General features: G+C 43.4%; 1 protein-coding gene across 1 annotated transcript in view; it reads left to right on the top strand.

Annotated features, from left to right (window-relative positions):
- The window catches only part of AGXT2 (alanine--glyoxylate aminotransferase 2), a gene marked incomplete at both ends in the record, with an annotated part of 120,717 nt that overhangs the window by 98,222 nt on the left and 1,952 nt on the right, over positions 1-20,543 (top strand). The window contains one exon of the mRNA XM_082275173.1: positions 2,070-2,219. Within this exon, the coding sequence (XP_082131299.1) occupies positions 2,070-2,219 (150 nt within the window). The remainder of the gene's footprint in view (positions 1-2,069; positions 2,220-20,543) is intronic.

Raw genomic sequence — 20,543 nt, 5'->3', positions numbered from 1 at the left:
ACATTGACAGATCCCTTGCCATTCTTTTTGTCTGCTGAGAGAACAGAGGGGCAGATATGTGTGAGCACCAAGTTTCTCTATCTGGGGCTTATGCAGGACTGAGGACTCTCAGGAAGAGCAGCAAGTCACCTGTTTCTCTACATTACATAGTGCCAGCGGCTGAACAGAATAGTGGGCGGGCAAAGGAGGCATACAGAAATGTGCTGTTAGACGACCAGGCATTACAATAAACCTGTTACTGTGCCCTGCAACTTTGCTTTAAACCTCTGTAGTAAAGGCAAGGGTGTCATACTCTATTCCATTGCAGGCCACATCAGCATTATAGTCGCCTTTAAAGGGCCATTTGTACCTGTAAGACTTGATGTCCGGAGCAACCCCCCCTCCCCACTACATCAGGTGCCAAGACCCCCCCACCATCAGACGGCAAGAGTCCCCCACCCTTCCTTAAATCAGTGGGAGCAGAGCTGGGAAGCAGAAATTGCAGGGTCTGGAGGAAGACCAGAGGAGAGCAGGAGTCTTCTGAATGCTAAGACCAGAGGAGGTTGAGACAAGGGGTGCTGCAGCTTCACAGAAAGGCGCAGAATCTGGAGGAGGAGTTCTGTCCTCTCTGCTGCCAACTGCTGAGACAAGGTGATGGAGAGAAGGAGAGTGATACAGCTGCAGTAGAGGTGTGAGGGCCACATAAAAGGAACTGGAGGGCCGGATTCGGCCCGCGGGCCTTATGTTTGACACATGTGGTTTAAGGGATATTTGGAAGTTTTCTGTATATTTAAAAGGACTCTGTCATCTTGACTATTCAAGACAAAGTGATAGTGTCTGCCCCCCCTCCCCAACCCACTAATACCTACCTCCTCAGGGCTCTCCAGCCACTCCTGCTATCTTGGCCAGTGAAAATATCCAGTGCTTCTGAATTGAGGGAAGCATGTGACCTCCTTCCATATAACAGTGCTTGGATCTAGCCGCTATTCTCCAGACATCAATGTGGCATCGCTCCTTCTGTCACCATGCCTCCACTTGCATCCAACACAAGCTGACCCAGGGGATTATGATGCCAGCTGCGATGGAGGAGGGAGCTCTGGTAAGATGAGTATCAGTAATACCACTCTCTCACAAAGCATCTCCTGTGAATAGAGGAGCAGTTGAATGACAGGGTCTCCATCACCTAATCACAGAACGAAATGCATTATGGAAGAATGGTATAGCAATTTGAACAATATGATTGGCAGAAAGGGGCGGACAAGTGGAGCAACTTTTCTTCTCCGTAGCAGCAGCTGCTGTTTACTCTCTCAGCACTGGAAGACCGCTGCTTAGGGCAATATATGACATCTCTGAAGGAGGTACTGAATTGGAAATGTTACGGAGCGCCAATACCCAGCCTAGGTATCTCCGCTGTGTAATTCTTGAAGCTGAGGAAATACTAAAATATCCAATGCAAAATCCCCCTCCCCCAGTAACTGGACTACACACAGTTTTGGGAGTCAACTAGAATGAACTGTTTATTGAAACACAAAGCACACAGAGATATACACTCTGGGACAACCCCTTCCCCTTAGAGCCAATCCTCCACACACACATACATATCCCATAATAAGCTTACTCAAGGCAGACAGGAACAATAGAACAATGGAATGCAGGTATCAACAATAACAAACCCCACCCCACTAGCAAGGGTCTATGAAAAACTTCTGCAATATCCTAGCAATCTGCAATATATCTTTATATATTTCCTGAGGGACACTGTTCAGAAATATTATTGTCCCAAGTGAAAGATGCCCTTCACTCTTTCAACACAAACCACACATATAGAACCCAGGATAACCGGGGTAACATGAAAGGCTGAGTCCAGTGTGGTTGTGAAAGAGAGTCTGATTAGTGCAGACCCAACTGGGGTTCTTGGGCACCCTGTGCCCCTTGAAGCAATCCAAACCAGACTCTGTGTCCATTCCGCTACAGGAAACTTTTACCAAAAGCAGCCACCTACTGATGCATTTGGTGCTATATCTCCCTCTCTCTCCAGCCTCTTTTACAATGTTACATATAAAATAACCCCTTTGCTTTGTTTTCTCCAGGCTATCGAAGAGGATGGCCTGCAGAATAATTGTGCTGTGGTTGGAACCCATTTGTTATTGAAGCTGGCAAAACTACGGGATAAGTTTGAAATTGTTGGAGATGTTCGTGGAAAAGGACTGATGATTGGAGTGGAGATGGTAAAGGACAAGGTAAGAGCTATATTATCCTGTATGATTCTGTATGTTAGATGTATCAAAGTTAAAGGATAAGTCCAGGGCAAAACCTATCTAACGCTAAACCTGCTCTGTGCCACATTCTAAACCTAATCTTGCTAACCCTGTAAAACAAAAATTACTGTACTTACCTATTCTGCACCTGATCCGGTCTGGTTTCCAGCAACAGAAGCTGAGTGCAGGAGAGGACCGACAACAGCTGTTCAATGGATGGGAAAGTACTGCCCTTTTAATCAAAGAAAGTAGGGAGCTTTACGGATTTTTTTTTCTTTTACTAGTAATGGTGCCACTCAGTGACTTATAGCAGGACTGCGATATTGCGGTGGACAGATGGGACACCTGACTTTTTTTTTCTTCGGGACCAGTGACAATATTGCAATGATAATTGCTAAAAGAATGCACTGTCACTGTACTAATGACAATAATGGCAGGGAAGGGGTTAACATCAGGGGCAATCAAAGGGTTAAATGTGTGCCTAGGGAGTGCTTACTAACTGGGGGGGAGGTGCTTTTACTACTTGAAGACCTGGATCGGTGTTCCTGCTTCACAGAAACACAAGATCCATGTCTTCTGTACGGACTGAATAACAATTTGACTTGTTTACATATGCAGACTGTCATTCTGTCAGAGTAACAAACGATCGGTGGGTCTCGGCGGACATCAGGTCTGTGGGACCCGCTGTGTAAAATCACAGCGGGAGCGAGCCGCCGCCGGTGGCGTGCACTTGCGCCCAAAATCTGGAAGTTAAAAATCACGTGTATATACAGTCAGGTCCATAAATATCGGGACATCGACACAATTCTAATCTTTTTAGCTCTATACACCACCACAATGGATATGAAATAAAACAAACAATATGTGCTTTAACTGCAGACTTTCAGCTTTAATTTGAGGGTATTTACATCCAAATCAGGTGAACGGTGTAGGAATTACAACAGTTTGTATATGTGCCTCCCACTTTTTAAGGGACCAAAAGTAATGGGACAGATTAACAATCATAAATCAAACTTTCACTTTTTAATACTTGGTTGCAAATCCTTTGCAGTCAATTACAGCCTGAAGTCTGGAACACATAGACATCACCAGACGCTGGGTTTCATCCCTGGTGATGCTCTGCCAGGCCTCTACTGCAACTGTCTTCAGTTCCTGCTTGTTCTTGGGGCATTTTCCCTTCAGTTTTGTCTTCAGCAAGTGAAATGCATGCTCAATCGGATTCAGGTCAGGTGATTGACTTGGTCATTGCATAACATTCCACTTCTTTCCCTTAAAAAGCTCTTTGGTTGCTTTCGCAGTATGCTTCGGGTCATTGTCCATCTGCACTGTGAAGCGCCGTCCAATAAGTTCTGAAGCATTTGGCTGAATATGAGCAGATAATATTGTCCGAAACATTTCAGAATTCATCCTGCTGCTTTTGTCAGCAGTCACATCATCAATAAATACAAGAGAACCAGTTCCATTGGCAGCCATGCATGCCCATGCCATGACACTACCACCACCATGCTTCACTGATGAGGTGGTATGCTTTGGATCATGAGCAGTTCCTTTCCTTCTCCATACTCTTCTCTTACCATCACTCTGGTAAAAGTTGATCTTGGTCTCATCTGTCCAGAGGATGTTGTTCCAGAACTGTGAAGGCTTTTTTAGATGTTGTTTGGCAAACTCTAATCTGGCCTTCCTGTTTTTTAGGCTCACCAATGGTTTAAATCTTTTGGTGAACCCTCTGTATTCACTCTGGTGAAGTCTGCTCTTGATTGTTGACTTTGACACACATACACCTACCTCCTGGAGAGTGTTCTTGATCTGGCCAACTGTTGTGAAGGGTGTTTTCTTCACCAGGGAAATAATTCTTGTCCCATTACTTTTGGTCCCTTAAAAAGTGGCACATCTTTGGGACTGTGCCCTGGTTCAGCGCTACTGGTCGGAGGTTGTCTCTTGCCTTGGAAGGGTACTCATGACTCCGGTTCCGCTGACCCAGAGCGTCTGTCTCCTGGGCCTGGTGGAGGAGGTGGTCCCCTCGGTGGCCCATAGGACGCTGTTGATAATCCTGTTGTTTTACGCCAAAAAAGCTATCCTTCTACACTGGAAAAAGGGGTCACCTCCCTCGTTACACTTTTGGAAGGGGCTAGTGAACGCTGTTTTACCTCTGTATAAGGCCACATACGAGTCCCGTGGTTGTCTCCGGAAATTTGAAAAGGTGTGGAAGGCATGGGTGGAATCTACTGAAACGGCGGGATAATTATGTGTAGGTAACGTCGGCACCATGGTTGTTTCTTTGGGCCCGCGCTTTCACTGGTTCTTTTCTTTCAGTCAGGGAATGTCTCCTACTTCTAGCTTATGATTTTGTGTTCTGATTCAGTTGTCATATAAGTTTTTTGTGTCCTGCACCCCTGGGACTAGAGGTGCGGTCTGGACAGGATGTGCTGCTCCAGCCGCCCTCGGGCCCCACTACTCTACTCTACTCTGTTCTGTTGGGTAAACTGCAAGGGTTGGGAGGGGTGGGTTGGGGGGGTTGTTGTGACGTCCCGCCGTGTTAGGGACTGGTGACTGTCATTGTTTGTATTTTTCTTGTCATAAAATAATAAAAATAATTTTTCAAAAAAAAAAAAGTTGCACATCAACAAACTGTTGTAATTCCTACACCGTTCACCTGATTTGGATGTAAATACATTCAAATTAAAGCTGAAAGTCTGCAGTTAAAGCACATCTTATTTGTTTCATTTCAAATTAATGATGTGATTCTGCACAGAGCGGCCACCCTGCAGCAGTAAATCTGCTATGGGGCAGCCATAAAGTGGTTAAATAACCTTCCACAAGATTGGAAGTGCTCAATTGTCTAAAATGTCTTTGTAAAGTATGTTGTAGCATTAACAGTTTCCTTAAATGGAAACACCTGAACTTAGAGCAACTTCACTTTTGTTGAGAAAAAAACATTCCACTCTGGGTGATCTCTGTACATTACAGAGATTTTACAAAACATTGTTGCAGATTCTTACCTTTTGTTATTCTGAAGAAATAGCGGTTTGTCTGTGTCCAAGTGAATCTGTATTGGAGTGGTTTCATAATTCTCAATCAGCTGCTGCACTAGCAGGGTTCTAATGGGAAAAGTAGCAGGGTCAGCATCCCTTTTCAGATGTGATTTCCCATTGGGAGTGTCTCACCAAAAATGACATTTGTTTTACAGTGGATGCCCAAAATCTGATTTGTATCTTAGTGTAGACTTCTGGGAAAATCAGTCAGCCAATCACGTAAGCAGGAAATTACCTATCTGTACACCATCTGAGTACAGACTGCCTCCAGGCCATATTGCATTTTATAGAACATTGCAGCGCTGCAAATTAAAAAGGACCACCCACCACATATATACTGCGGCAGGGTGGACCGGCTGCACAAAATCACGTATAGGTACGTGATGCGTGCTCGCGGGTCGGGGGCTCGCGCCCGCCGTTCCCGCGGTGACCTGGTGATCGGTTCTGACAAATTGTAGAATGTCCTGTGCCTGTGTAATGTAAACACAGGCACAGGATATGACGCAATATTCTCTCCTGGAGCCCTTTTCGGTTCCAGCGTGAGAGAAGAGAGCAATACTGTGAGTACACAAGCACTACACTGACACCAGTACACTTAGGCACACATTTAACCTCCTGATCACCCCCCAGTTAACCCTTTCACTCCCTGTCACAGTGTCACTATATATAGTATGCAGATAATTTACTGATCACTGTATTAATGTCACTGGTGACGCCAGTTAGCGCCAATGGAAGTCCCAGATAGGTTTAGGATACCCACCATATATTCCATAATAAAGGTTTAACCCCTTGATCACCCTCAGTTATCCCCTTCACTGCACTGTTACAGCGTCACTATATACAGTATACAGATAAGTTACTGATCACTGTATTAGTGTCACAGGTGGCACTAGTTAGCGTCAGTTTCAGTCTTAGTATAGTGTCAGGGTCCCGCCACATATTTTCTAATATAGGTTTAAACCCCTGATCACCCCCAGTTAACCCTTTCACTCCCTGTCACAATGTCACTAGTAAAGTGTATAGATCTTTTCTGATCACTGTATTAGTGTCACGCGTGACACCAGTTAGCATTCACATCAGCGTCAGCTAGGGTCAATCCCAGATAGCAACTGATTTTAACCCTTTGATTGCCAGTAACACGAACACACACACACACACAAAACATCTCCATTACTAGTGTCTGAATGAATCAATATCTTTGATCTGATAAGAATTATACTAGCGTCCCCAATAGTTTAGTATTCCCAAAAACATGGCAGTAGCAGGATCAGCCCTGACGCCTGCCAGTACCTGCGTTTAACCCCTCTGCCCAGCCTCTAAGAAGTGCAGAATCAATAGATCACTGTCACTTCCAATACACAGCACACAAAACCGCAGCATTAGCAGAGCCAGGCCTGATCTCTGCCAGCAGTAGCAGTTATTTTTTTTTCGTAGCAGTTCAAACAGTCCTCGACAACCAGGTGCTTTTTTACCTGAAAGTCATACTATGTACCTGTAAATTTATTGGCCAAAATGTCAAACAAAAGGTACACTAGTGAAGAGGCCTACAGGATACAGAGCATGACAGATAAGAGCAATGGGGAATCAGGCTCAGTATATGAACCTGTAGAGAGCAGCGGCACCCTGACAGATAGCTCTGACGACGGAGTAGTGGTCCCTGCTAAGGTCGGGTGTACCTGACCCCGTTCTTCTGTTGCTGAGGTGCAACAACTGCAGGGTTCTTGCATGCAGCAGAGTGTCGGCACTAGTGCCGCCTGAACCTTGTGGTGAACTGGCAAGCACCAGCGGCCTAGTACATCCTGGTTGTAGTCCAACCAGCACTGCAGTAACACTTGGTTACATGGTGAGTCCCGTAAGTGCAGTTCAAGCTGGTGCAGTGGCTAGCACAAGTAGCAGCCTTGTTTATCCTCCCAACAAGATGTCTGCGTTGACGAGTCCCTGATTAAGTTTTCTGGCTGCCTTGCTTTCAAACAGTTTCTCCCCAGCAAGCATGCCAGATATGGGGTCAAGCTGTATAAGCTCTGTGACAGGGCAACAGGCTATACATGTAGTTTCCTGGTTTACGAGGGAAAAGATAGCAATGTGGAGCCCGCCAACTGCCCAGACTACATAGGGAGCAGTGGCAAGATTGTTTGGGACTTGGTGTCACCCTTATTCGGAAAGGGGTACCATTTATACGTGAACAACTTCTATACAAGCGTGACACTTTTTAGACACCTCTTATAATTAGGAATTGGCGCATGTGGCACCATGCAATCTAATCGCCTGGGCTTCCCGGTAAATGTCCAACTTAGTCAGGGGGAGAGAGCCTGCTTGAGGTGCAATGAATTGCTTGCAGGAAAGTGGAGAAACAAATAGAATTTATTAGTTCTGTCTTCCATTCACGCAGACACGGTAGTCCAAATTACAACGGCTACTGGTGTTAGTGAGAAGCCACTCTGTGTCCACAATTACAACCCTAAAATGTGAGGGGTGGAATTCAACGACCAGATGATGGGGCCAAACTTAATTGCCCGTAAGGGCAGATGCTAGTACAAAAAAGTGTCTGTATACTTATTCCACTTGGCTCTTTTCAACGCTTATGTACTATACAAAGCGTCTGGAAGAAGTGGATCCTTCCTAAAATTCCAAGAAGAGACCATCACAGCCCTTCTGTATCCAGAAGATGCTGTGGCCCAATTTCCCAATCAAGATCAAATGAGCCGGCTGCATGAGAGGCATCTTTCAGGTGTCCTCCCTGGTACGCCTACCAAAAGAGCACCCCAAAAAAGATCCTATGTCTGTAGCAAGCGTGGATATGGGCGTGATACCTGCTATTTTTGTCCCTCCTGTCCTGGCGAATCTGGTCTCTGCATCGGTGACTGTTTCCGTCGCTACCACACACTAGTGGAGTACAGGCGGTCCCCAGGTTACAAACATCCGACTTACAAACGACTCCTACTTACAAACAGAGGAAGACAACAGGAAGTGAGGAGAAATCTCCCCCTAGGAAGGGAAATTCACTCCTGTAAGAGTTCTCATGGGGAAAAGGTGTCACCACTGAAGCTTTATCACTAATCCTTGTTTCCACAACAACCCAACATTTTCAAAATATAGTTGTCATAGGGACAGAAAGTGAGGTGAAATCTGCTGAACAGGGGTACAGACAGCAAAATAAATGGTACAGGGGTGTTACCCTTTCCCTATGCTATCCAAAAAAAAAACTAAAAAATATTCTTTTGGCTGAAGCTATAATGGGGAATGAAAGTTTTGGGCACCCCAGGTAAAAAATTGTATTAATGTGCATAAAGAAGCCAAGGAAAGATGGAAAAATCTCCAAAAGGCATCAAATTACAGATTAGACATTCTTATAATAGGTCAACAAAAGTTAGATTTTATTTCCATCATTGACACTTTCAAAATTACAGAAAACTAAAAAATTGCATCTGCAAAAGTTTGGGCACCCTGCAGAATTTATAGCATGCACTGCCCCCTTTGCAAGGCTGAGACCTGCCAGTGTCATGGATTGTTCTCAATCATCATCTGGGAAGACCAGGTGATGTCAATCTCAAAGGTTTTAAATGCCCAGACTCATCTGACCTTGCCCCAACAATCAGCACCATGGGATCTTCTAAGCAGTTGTCTAGAAAACTGAAAATAGTTGACGCTCACAAAGCTGGAGAAGGCTATACGAAGAGAGCAAAGTGTTTTCAGATGTCAATATCCTCTGTTCGGAATGTAATTAAGATATGGCAGTCATCAGGAACAGTGGAAGTTAAAGCAAGATCTGGAAGACCAAGAAAAATATCAGACAGAACAGCTCGCAGGATTGTGAGAAAAACAATTCAAAACCCACGTTTGACTGCACGATCCCTCCAGAAAGATCTGGCAGACACTGGAGTTGTGGTACATTATTCCACTATAAAAAGATACTTGTACAAATATGGTCTTCATGGAAGAGTCATCAGAAGAAAACCTCTTCTACGTCCTCACCACAAAAATCAGCGTTTGAACTTTGTAAATGAACATATAGACAAGCCTGATGCATTTTGGAAACAAGTTCTGTGGACCGATGAGGTTGAAATTGAACTTTTTGGCCGGAATGAGCAAAGGTACGTTTGGAGAAGAAGGGGCACAGAATTTAATGAAAAGAACCTCTGTCCAACTGTTAAGCATGGGGGTGGATCAATCATGCTTTGAGGTTGTATTGGAGCCAGTGGCACAGGGAACATCTCACGAGTAGAAGGAAAAATGGATTCAATAACATTTCAGAAAATTTTGGATGTTAACTTGATGCCTTCTGTGAAAAAGCTGAAGTTAAAGAGAAGATGGCTTCTACATATGGATAATGATCCTAAACACACCTCGAAATCCAGGGGGGATTACATCAAGAGTCGTAAACTGAAAGTTTTGCCATGGCCTTCACTATCTCCTGACCTCAACATAATTGAAAATCTATGGATAGACCTTAAAAGAGCAGTGCGTGACAGACAGACCAGAAATCTCAAAGAACTGGAAGACTTTGGTAAGGAAGAATGGGCAAAGATACTTAAAACAAGAATTGAAAGACTCTTGGCTGGCTACAAAAAGCGTTTACAAGCTGTGATACTTGCCAAAGGGGGCAGTACAAGATATTAACTCTGCAGGGTGCCCAAACTTTTGCAGATGTCATTTTTTTTTTGTTTATGGGTATTTTGAAAGTGTAAATGATGGAAATAAAATCTAACTTTTGTTGACATATTATAAGAATGTCTAATCTGTAATTTGATGTCTTTTGGAGATTTTTCCATCTTTTCTTGGCTTCTTTATGCTCATTAATACACATTTTTACCTGGGGTGCCCAAACTTTCAATCCCCACTGTACACTTAAAAAATATATTTGCAAAAAGAGGGGGACAGCGCTCAATAAATTATTCGTAAAAAATAAATATACTGTATATAAATTCTCAAAGAAGTATAAAGTGCAATCAAATAAATATCAAATAAATAGATGCATCAATTCATATATCATATTTCAATAAAGTGACCGTGCTTTGTGTCAAAAAAGTCCATTTAAATAAAGTGACAATGCATAAATTCTTGATAAAAAACATATAAATAATCTTTGTGCAAAAAGCGGGTGCAAAGATAAATGCTTGAAAGTGCTCAAATGTTCAAACAGGAGTGTTTCTTTCGATCGTGATGAAAGGAGAAGAGAAGAAAATCCACCACCGGAGGTATAACTCACTTACCAGATGGCCCCTTGGGGTCTAGCATTGGTAAGTGGTGTGCTGTGTATAAAATCCAAACCGGATGGAATGCCGACCTCAGCTTATGTATGGATCTCTCCACTTAATCCGATCAATGAATCGCCTTTGAAAGCTCTCCTCAAATCATAACCTCCCCGATCTGCCTCAATGTCCAGATGTGGAGATTTTTCCATCTTTCCTTGGCTTCTTTATGCTCATTAATACAAATTTTTACCTGGGGTGCCCAAACTTTCAATCCCCACTGTACACTTAAAAAATGTACCTGTTCCGACTTACTAACAAATTCAACTTACGAACAAACCTACAGTCCCTATCTTGTTTGTAACCCGGGGACCGCCTGTATTAGTATATGGTACAGCACTGCACAGTCTAAGGTACACTTTCACACAGGGTCTCAAAAGATGTTCGATAGCTGTCACATTTTGAGAGACCCTAACCTGGGACATTTATAGTTACAATAAAAGTGTAAAAAAAAACATAAATTTATACAAATAAAAAAGCCAAAAATAGTTGTTGTTTTATTGTTCCTGCTGTTTTACTGTATTTTATGCTATACTGTAATGTTTTATTGTTACTGTGTTTTATTGTTAGCCATTGTTTGCTTTGCAGGTATGTCATTCTACTGTTAGAAAAAAGGGTTTTTTTTGGTGTCTCAGGCCAAAGTGGTGGGACTTTGTGGGCAAGTAAATATCAATTCAAGATGAGTAAAAAAATTGTATCACAATTTATTCCAATAATACATAAAGATATCAATGATGTGAGCATTTGTGTTGGGTACAGGCCCAATGTGATAAAGGTTTAGAGAAAGAAAGATTCTAACCGAATCCGTGACATGTGTGATAAAACTTGTGACAATTATATGGATCTTGTCTCTGTGTATCCTGTATACAGCCCAGGAACGAGTGGTTCACAGAGTTTCATCCATAAATCTGACGCGTTTCGGCTGTATTAGCCTTTTTCAAAGGTGTTTTGTCACCCAGCTGTAATGTATAATCAATAGTATTTCCGTTAATGGAAATATATATACGATTTGAAATTATATAATGATAAAATGTTAGGTACATACTTTGTTCAAATTTTGTTTCTGCAAACCAAATATTCTCTCTGTGTCCTCTAAGCCTGCAACAAGGAGCCGTAGGGTACCATGGTCTGGAAGGATATATTTGTTGTTATAAGGTCGTGTATATGGTTATCGGGGTCATATAATACCATTGTTTAAAAAAATCTACTCACAGGCAGGTTTGGAAGTGTTCATATATAGATGATTAGATAATGCTCCAATATTATCCTGAATCGTTCTTTCTGAAAAGAACATATATATGTGTGGTTTTATTTGCATTATACATCCCAAAGTAGGTAATTTTTGTATGGGTATTCAAACCCAAATAAACACTTACATTTGCAGGGTTTGTGTGAGGGAGGATTTGAGGGAAGGGAGGATATATCTTCCGATGCCGCAACCAAAAGTGATAATACTGCCCCGATGAGCCGTTCTGAAAAGGTCATGGTTTATGTACTTTAGGTGTTTTTACAATTATAAATTGGTGAGTAAGGTATTTTATTTAGTGACTTAAACGATCCATATAATTGTCACAAGTTTTATCACACATGTCACGGATTCGGTTTGAATCTTTCTTTCTCTAAACCTTTATCACATTGGGCCTGTACCCAACACAAATGCTCACATCATTGATATATATTCTTACTTTTATTTATCTTTATGTATTATTGGAATAAATTGTGATACAATTTTTTACTCATCTTGAATTGATATTTACTTGCCCACAAAGTCCCACCACTTTGGCCTGAGACACCAAAAAAAACCCTTTTTTCTTCCAAGACATAGGGACGGAGGCAAAACCTACTCACACCACCCTAAGATCAAAACCCCCACCCCCTTGTCATTCTACTGTTTTACTGTACTGTTACTGGGTTTTATTGTTAACCACTGATTGCTTTGCAGGTACACCATTCAGCTGCAGCACTGATTTGCTTATTTTGACAGCAACATGGTTTGCTCTCACAATACGTAAAATCAGCGACCCCGGTGATTTCACCACCACAATTCAAAAAAAAAAAAAGCATATATGGCGAAGCATAGGGGCAGGGGTGGACATAGGGTTGGATTGCACCTATGCTTCCCCATATATTTTTTACTCTTTTATTGGCACAGACTGCAATAAAAAAAAAAAAGTTGTTAATTTATTGAGTTAATGTTTTATTGATACTGTGTTTTATCATTAACTGTTGTTTGCTTTGCAGGTACTCCATTCAGGTGCAGCACTGATTTGTTTATTTTGAAAGCAACATGGTTTGCTCTCACGATACATAAATCTGTGACTCTAGTATTGTAGGAGTTAATTTCACCACCGCAGTTAAAAAAAAAAAAAAACATATATGCCGAAGCAAAGGAAATGGGGTGGACACAGAGGGCGGATCTCCCCTATACTTCGGCATATATTTTTTTCACTTTTCTTGGCAGAGATTTCTTCATTCACATCGATCGATGAGAATAGAGGAATCGGTTAGGTTGTTGTTTTTTTTTTTTTTGCCCATCATTAGAAGTGGGTGGATGTAGAGCGGTATTCTAATGATGGGCATACCACCAATTGATCGATGTGAATGGAGGAATCTGTTAGGTTCTTTTTTTTTTTTTCCATGCAGCCCAGAGAACATACATTACAATATATAAAAATCAAAAAACGTGCTCCCTCCACCAGTAAGATTGGCCTCTCACCTTGATACCAGACCCAAACGGGCCAGCATGAACATATCAGGGGATAAACAGACTATCACAGGTAACCTCTCCAGCCTTCACCTCCGGGGGTCGCCAGGACATAAAATAAAGATAAAGCAAAGATCTAGTGCTCTCTGAATGTAAATAATGAGCTTTTATTGAGCATAAAGGGGTAACTCACATTTGTTGGGCACTCAGCCGTGCCTGCTATTATGGCATTCAGTGTTGGAGAGTAGCACCCGAGCGATCGGCGTCAGGCACGCAGGCTCCGCCTCCCTATACGCGTTACGCCTGGAGCGTGGGCTCCGTTTGGCTTCTTTGGTCGGGGTCAATGCTCAATAAAAGCTCATTATTTACATTCAGAGAGCACTAGATCTTTGCTTTATCTTTATTTTATGTCCTGGCGACCCCCGGAGGTGAAGGCTGGAGAGGTTACCTGTGATAGTCTGTTTATCCCCTGATATGCTCATGCTGGCCCGTTTGGGTCTGGTATCAAGGTGAGAGGCCAATCTTACTGGTGGAGGGAGTTCACACACTGGTGGTTCCTGCTTGATTCACAAGGGATTGAGGCTGTCCTGTCATCACCTGGATATACTAATCATTACTTTGGAGCACTTTATATGAACATTTATGTTTCATCAGAGCACATATGATGGACACCATATTTTGTTGATAACACTTGTTGATTCATGTAATCACTAATTATTTTTGTGCACATCTGGCGCAGCACGTTTTTTGATTTTTATGTTTTTGTTGTGAGGTGTGGACACAATTTGTGTATGCAGCCGGATTTATATATTGATTTATTCTAGCACATTTTATACACATTTGAATTTCACTTAGTCTTGCGCTGATAGTTTTTCACTATAAACATTACAATATATGCCCACTAAGGACCAGCAACGTACTGGTACATTTGCTGGACTTTGAGTGGTTATATCGGAATGATGCCTGCAGGTTTAGACATCATCTTGGTATTGTTTTTTTCAGCCGGCAGTCGGCTTTCATGAAAAAGCAATCCTAGCAGCTAATTAGCCGCTGGACTGCTTATACAAGCAGTGGAAAGGGAAGCCCCCCCTCCCCCCACCTTCCATGGTTTTCTCTGGCTCTCCTGTCACACTGGGGAACCCGAGAATGCAGCCGGTGGTTCCATCAGCTGACCAATTTGCTGATCAAAGACCAGAATGGCTCCAATCATTTCTATGGCTTAAGAAACTGGAAGCTACGAGCATTTCATGACTTCGGTTTCCCGGGATAAAAAATAGCGCAATTGGGAAAGCATCTTTTCACACTGATGTGGTCAGAAGCTTTAAGGGCAGAGGAGAGATCTATAGTCTAATAGACCCCGAATTTTTTTAAAAAAAAGAGTACCTGTCACTACGTATTGCTATCATAGGGGATGTTTACATTCCCTATGATAACAATAAATATGGTTTAAAAAAAAAAAAAAAAAATGAAAAAAAAAATGAAAAGGACAGTGTAAAAATAAACTAAAAAGGGAAAATAAATGATTAAAAAAAATTAAAACACTCCTGTCCCCCCCCCCCCCCCCATGCTTATACGGAAAAGCAAATGCAAGCATCCATCTCACCTCATATGTAAACAGCAGTTGCACCATGCATGTGAGGTATCACTGCGAATATCAGATGAAGGGCAGTAATTCTAGCAGTAGATCTCCTCTGTAAATCTAAAGTGGTAACCTGTAATGGCTTTTAAAGACTTTATGTAGTTTGTCACCGCTGCATGGACGTTCGCAATTTTAAAGCATGTCGTGTTTGGTATCTATGTATTCGGCATAAGATCATCTTTTATATTTTACTAAACATTGGGGCAATATAGTGTGTTTTTCCGCATTACCATTCCAAAAAGTGTTTTTTCCCCAAAAAATTGCATTTGTAAAATCGCTGCGCAAATACTGTGTGAAAAAAAAATGTTGCAACACCCACCATTTTAATTTGAGGGCCTCTGCTTTAAAAAAAAATATATGTTTGGGGGTTCAAAGTAATTTTCTAGCAAGAAAATTAAATTTTTTCATGTAAACAAAAAGTGTCAAAAAGGGCTTGGTCTTCATTAAAGTGGTTAGAACAGTGGGTGATGTGTGGCATAAGCTTGTAATATTTGGCATAAAATACCAGGACAGTTTAACCCCCATCCCCAAATTACCTCTTTTTGGAAAGTAAACACCCCAAGGTATTTGCTGAGAGGCCCGTTGAGTCCATGGAATATTTTATATTTTGCCACAAGTTTTGGGAAAATGTCAAAACTTTCTTTTTTTTTTTTTTTTTTTTTTTTTACACAAAGTTGTCATTTAAATGATATATTGCTCAAATAAGCCATGGGTATACTGTATGTGAATTTACACCCCAAAAAATGGATTTTTGTAAAATCTTACCGTAAAATCCTTTTCTCTTAGCTCATTGACAGACGTAGTCCTCGGTGATACACCACCTTCGGGTTATGTTGCCTCCACAGGAGCAGGACTAGACAGGAAATTAAAAAGCTCTGGCCACACCCTAGGGGCAGTCCCAGAGGGTATATCCTCTCTCTCTCTGCCTCAGCAAATCAGTTATGTGAAAAAGCAGTCTTTAGAGATTTTAACCCAACTCAAAAAACAGAGGGGCGGGGACTACGTCTGTCAATGAGCTAAGAGAAAAGGATTTTACGGTAAGATTTTACAAAAATCCATTTTTCTCTAGCGCTCATTGACAGACGTAGTCCTCGGTGATACACCACCTTCGGGACGTCCCAGAGCAGTATCACAACTGAGGGGTGGGAAAATGAAATCAAATCCCAATCTAGAAGGCCCAACCGGTGCCAACTAGAAGTTTACAATGCTCATCCTTAATGATGAGACTCAACAAAAAAGAGAAAAAATTTTTTTTTTTTTTTTTTTTCCAAACAGAAAAAAACCCTCGAGGTAGACCACCGGTCTCCTCAAATTGCGGCCTGCAAAACCTTGCGGCCAAATGAGGCATCCGCCGATGCCGTCACATCAATTTTATAGAATTTTGTAAAGGTATGTACCGACGACCAGGTGGCCGCCTTACATACCTGGACCACTGACGCCTGATGGCGAAAGGCCCAGGAAGTACTGAGCGCTCGAGTGGAGTGCGCCCTAACAGGGAACGGAGGACTCTGACCCTTAATAGAATAAGCCTGTACCACCGTTTGTCTAATCCATTTGGCAATGGTCGCGGCAGATGCAGGCAAACCCTTACTGGGGCCATCCGTGATCACAAAAAGTGAATCCGTCTTACGGAAAGATTCCGTAGCTTTCAGGTATACCCTGATTGCCCGAACCACATCTAAGGAATGCAACGCATGTTCCCGATGATGCTTGGGCTGAGGACACAAGGAAGGTAGTACAATATCTTCATTCAGATGAAAATCTGAAACCACCTTAGGAAGAAAAGATGGCTTAGGATGAAGTACTACCTTATCCCTATGACTCACTAGGTAAGGGGACTGGCATGATAATGCAGCCAGTTCTGACACCCTGCGAGCAGAAGTAATAGCCACCAAGAAGGCCACCTTCTGGGATAAAGTAAGCAAGGGAATCTCCCTGATGTTTTCAAAGGGAGGTTTCTGTAGAACCGACAAAACCAAATTAAGATCCCAGGGCGGTAAGGGCGCGCGGACTGGAGGAGCCAGGTGCCGCACCCCCTGGATGAAATTCCGCACCAAGGATTTGGTAGCTAAAGGCTTCTGAAAGAAGATTGCTAATGCTGAAACTTGACCCTTGATGGTGCTCAAGGCTAGCTTCTGCTCAACCCCTTGTTGCAAAAAGGCCAATATTCGAGTCACCGAATAGGTGCGTGGAGGAAATCCTAAAGATTCGCACCACGCAATATAAGTCTTCCATGTTTGATAATAGACTTTGCTGGAAGTCGCTTTCCTTGCTTTAATAAGGGTAGGAATGACTGAAGTAGACAAACCTCTGTCCTTCAGTACTTGGGTCTCAATGGCCAGGCCATTAAACCCAGCGACTGTAAAGCATGATGGTAAATTGGTCCTTGAGACCACAGACACTCCCTGAGACGAAGTTCCTTCTTGAACCCTCCTGGAGGAGTCTTGCCTTTCCCGCTAGTACCAGCCGGGCGCCCTTTATGGGCGGTAAAGAAAGGTCCTCGCTTGTTGCGAGGTCCCTTAGCTTTAGCAGCCTGTGGCAAAAAAGTGCTCTTGCCCCCAGTGGCATCCTTAATGATTTCATCTAGGTTGGCCCCAAATAGACGATTCCCCTGAAAGGGGAGATTTGTCAAGGTCTTTTTGGAACCTAGGTCAGCTGACCAGCATTTTAACCACAGCACACGTCTGAGGATCACCGCTGACTTAGATGCATGCCCTAATAAGGGAGTAGTGTCCAAGGCTGCGTCACAGATAAACTGTAGCCCTTGTATAATCTGTTCCATCAAATCAGATGTCTCCTGGGGAATATCTTTTCCCCTAAGATCTGGGCGTACCATTTTCGCCCATTCCGTAAGTGTCTGGGAAACTAGACCAATAACAATTACTGGTCTAAATGCTGACCCTATCAGAGAGAAGATGGTGCGGGACTCTGCTTCCATCTTTCGATCCACCGGATCCTTAAAGGACGAAGTGTCCTCCACTGGAATAACCGTGGCTTTATTCAGCCTGGAAATAGGTGGATCCACCACTGGTGGTACCGTCCATTTCTTAATGATGGATTCCTCAAACGGATAGCGTCTAGCAATACGCTTGGAAATAGTAAAGGTACGTTTAGAATGCTCCCATTCTCCTTTAATCTGATTACCGAAACATTTAGGTACAGGAAAAACCTTCACCGTTTTGATGGGCTTATTAGTACCAAAAGGAATCTCTGTTTCAGTTGCCTCTGCCGGTAAAGCCTCAAGTTTTAAGGTTTCCTGCACTGCCACAACTAGTGCGTCCACCAATGCTTCTTCCTGAATTATAGCAGGAGAAGAAGCGTCCTCCTCACTGTCTGAGGGGGCTTTACCTGGGATAACAGCCCTTGCAGAGGAACCTGCAACTGCAGTGACCATCTCTGAATCAGAGTCAGAGGTGTCAGATAGTATAGGGGTAGGCGGGGGTCGCTTCCTTGACCCCCGTCCCTGACAGGCCGCCTCCACCCGAGCCACCATAGACTCCAAAATTGCTGTAAATGACTCTATACTCTGTGCACCGGCGGGTCCCGTGGCCCCCTCGAGGGAAACAGGTGGGGGAATATGTGTGGCAGGGTCCATGATAATTCCAGTCACTTCCTGGATAATATAATTCAAAAATAAAAAACTTTTTTTTTTTTTCAGACCCCCAGCGCCACAAAAGCCCCTTAGTGTTACCTGCTAGGGATCCCTATCGATCGAGAGAGAGAGATAGACCCCCAGGCTCACCACTTGATGCTCAGAGTTTAACTGCAACAGGTTACCGCGCTGTCTTGACAAACAGGAAGTCTTTTGGCTGGCTGCCCAGGAAGAAAGGAGGCGGCTCCGCCCCTCTGCACGCCTTCCGGCGCCTCCCCCAAGCTCCACGAAGTGTTTGGATCACCTCAAACATGGCCGCCCCCATGCTGGAGACACGAGGCTACGCCAAAATGGCGGCTCGTGCGATCCAGCAAAAAAAATGGCGGCGGCCTGTACTGAATAGCGGTGTGCTGCAGGGCACACAACACTCTCTCTGCATGGGGATATGGCGTGGTTGGCGGTACCGCATGGCCATTCGGGAGGCCTGCTAATAGCTGGAGATCTGATTAGGAAGGCAGTCTACATGTCCGTGGCTTCTGACTGGTAGGTAGCTTATTCTTAACACCGTAAGATTCCCAGAATGCCACAGATTACATCTTTTTAACATGTATACAATTAGATTGTTAGCTCCCAAACCAAGCCTCCTGGCTTTTTGCACATAAAATCACACTCAAAGTAGGGGATCTGTGTCATGTTATAGGATAGAGAGGGACTCTATCTTACCATACAGAGAGGGGCCCGCGTTCACCACAAGACCCGTCAGGGGAAAAGGGGGAACATACTACTCACCATACCGGAAACCAGGCGGGCACCAACTCCTGACAGTACCCCTCTCCACCGGGGCGGGAGGGCTGTCGACCGATACGGACGCCGTGACTCATGGTCTTTGGCGTTTCAGCGAGACGTTTAACTCGCGTGGACAGTCCTTTAATGGGACTTTGTCGCGGCCGACCCAGCGCGGAGCTATGGCCTGCACGCGCTTGTAGGCTGAACTGGGGTGACCACCGGATCTCAACATCCAGCCCGTCGCCCAGTTCAGCTTTCTTGCTTGAAGATCTCACAGGAACACTGGAGAAAAAAAGCTGTCTAAAAAATCCTTTAAGAAAAAATTCTTGCCAGGACCTAAGATCCCAGCAAGGTATCTAGGTCCTTACTCCTAACTAGACAGAAAATAACTGATTTGCTGAGGCAGAGAGAGAGAGGATATACCCTCTGGGACTGCCCCTAGGGTGTGGCCAGAGCTTTTTAATTTCCTGTCTAGTCCTGCTCCTGTGGAGGCAACATAACCCGAAGGTGGTGTATCACCGAGGACTACGTCTGTCAATGAGCGCTAGAGAAATACATTCTGCTGCTTCTCCTGAGTACGGGGATACCCCATGTGTGAGACTTTTGGCAGTCTAGTCACGTACAGGACACTGAAAATCAATCACCACCTTCAAGCTTTCTAAGGGCGTAAATTGTGGATTTCACTCCTCACTACCTATCACAGTTTCGGAGGCCATGAAATGCCAAGATAGCACAAACTTCCCCAAATGACCCCTTTTCAGAAAGTACACACCCCAAGGTATTTGCTAAGAGGCGTTGTGAGTACTTTAACGCTCTCATTTGTTTTGGAAAATGAAGGAAGAAAATTCAAATTTCAAAACTTTGTGACAAAAAGCAAGATCTGCAAAATACTCAACATGCCACTCAGCAAATAGCTGGGAGTGTCTACTTTCCATAAAGGGGTCATTTGGGGGGGGGGGGGGGGTTGTGCTGTCTTGGCATTTCATGGCCTCCGAAACTGTGATAGGTAGTGAGGAGTGAAATCAACAATTTACGCCCTTAGAAAGCTTGAAGGCGGTGATTGGTTTTTCGGGGTCCTGTATGTGGCTAGCCTGACAAAAAGTCTCACACATGGGGTATCCCTGAACTCAGGAAAAGCGGCAGAATGTATTTTGGGGTGTAATTCCACATATACCCATGGTATGTGTGAGCAATATATCATTTCATTATTAACAATGTGTAAAATTATTTATTTTTTTTGTCATTTTTTAATTGTGACAAAAAAATGAAATATTCAATGGGCTCAACATGCCTCTCAGGAAATT

Source organism: Pelophylax lessonae (assembly GCF_965119305.1).
Source record: "Pelophylax lessonae genome assembly, chromosome: 1".
NCBI classification, from domain to species: domain Eukaryota; kingdom Metazoa; phylum Chordata; class Amphibia; order Anura; family Ranidae; genus Pelophylax; species Pelophylax lessonae.
Note: the sequence above shows the minus strand (reverse complement) of the source record. Positions and strands in the feature narration are given on the sequence as shown.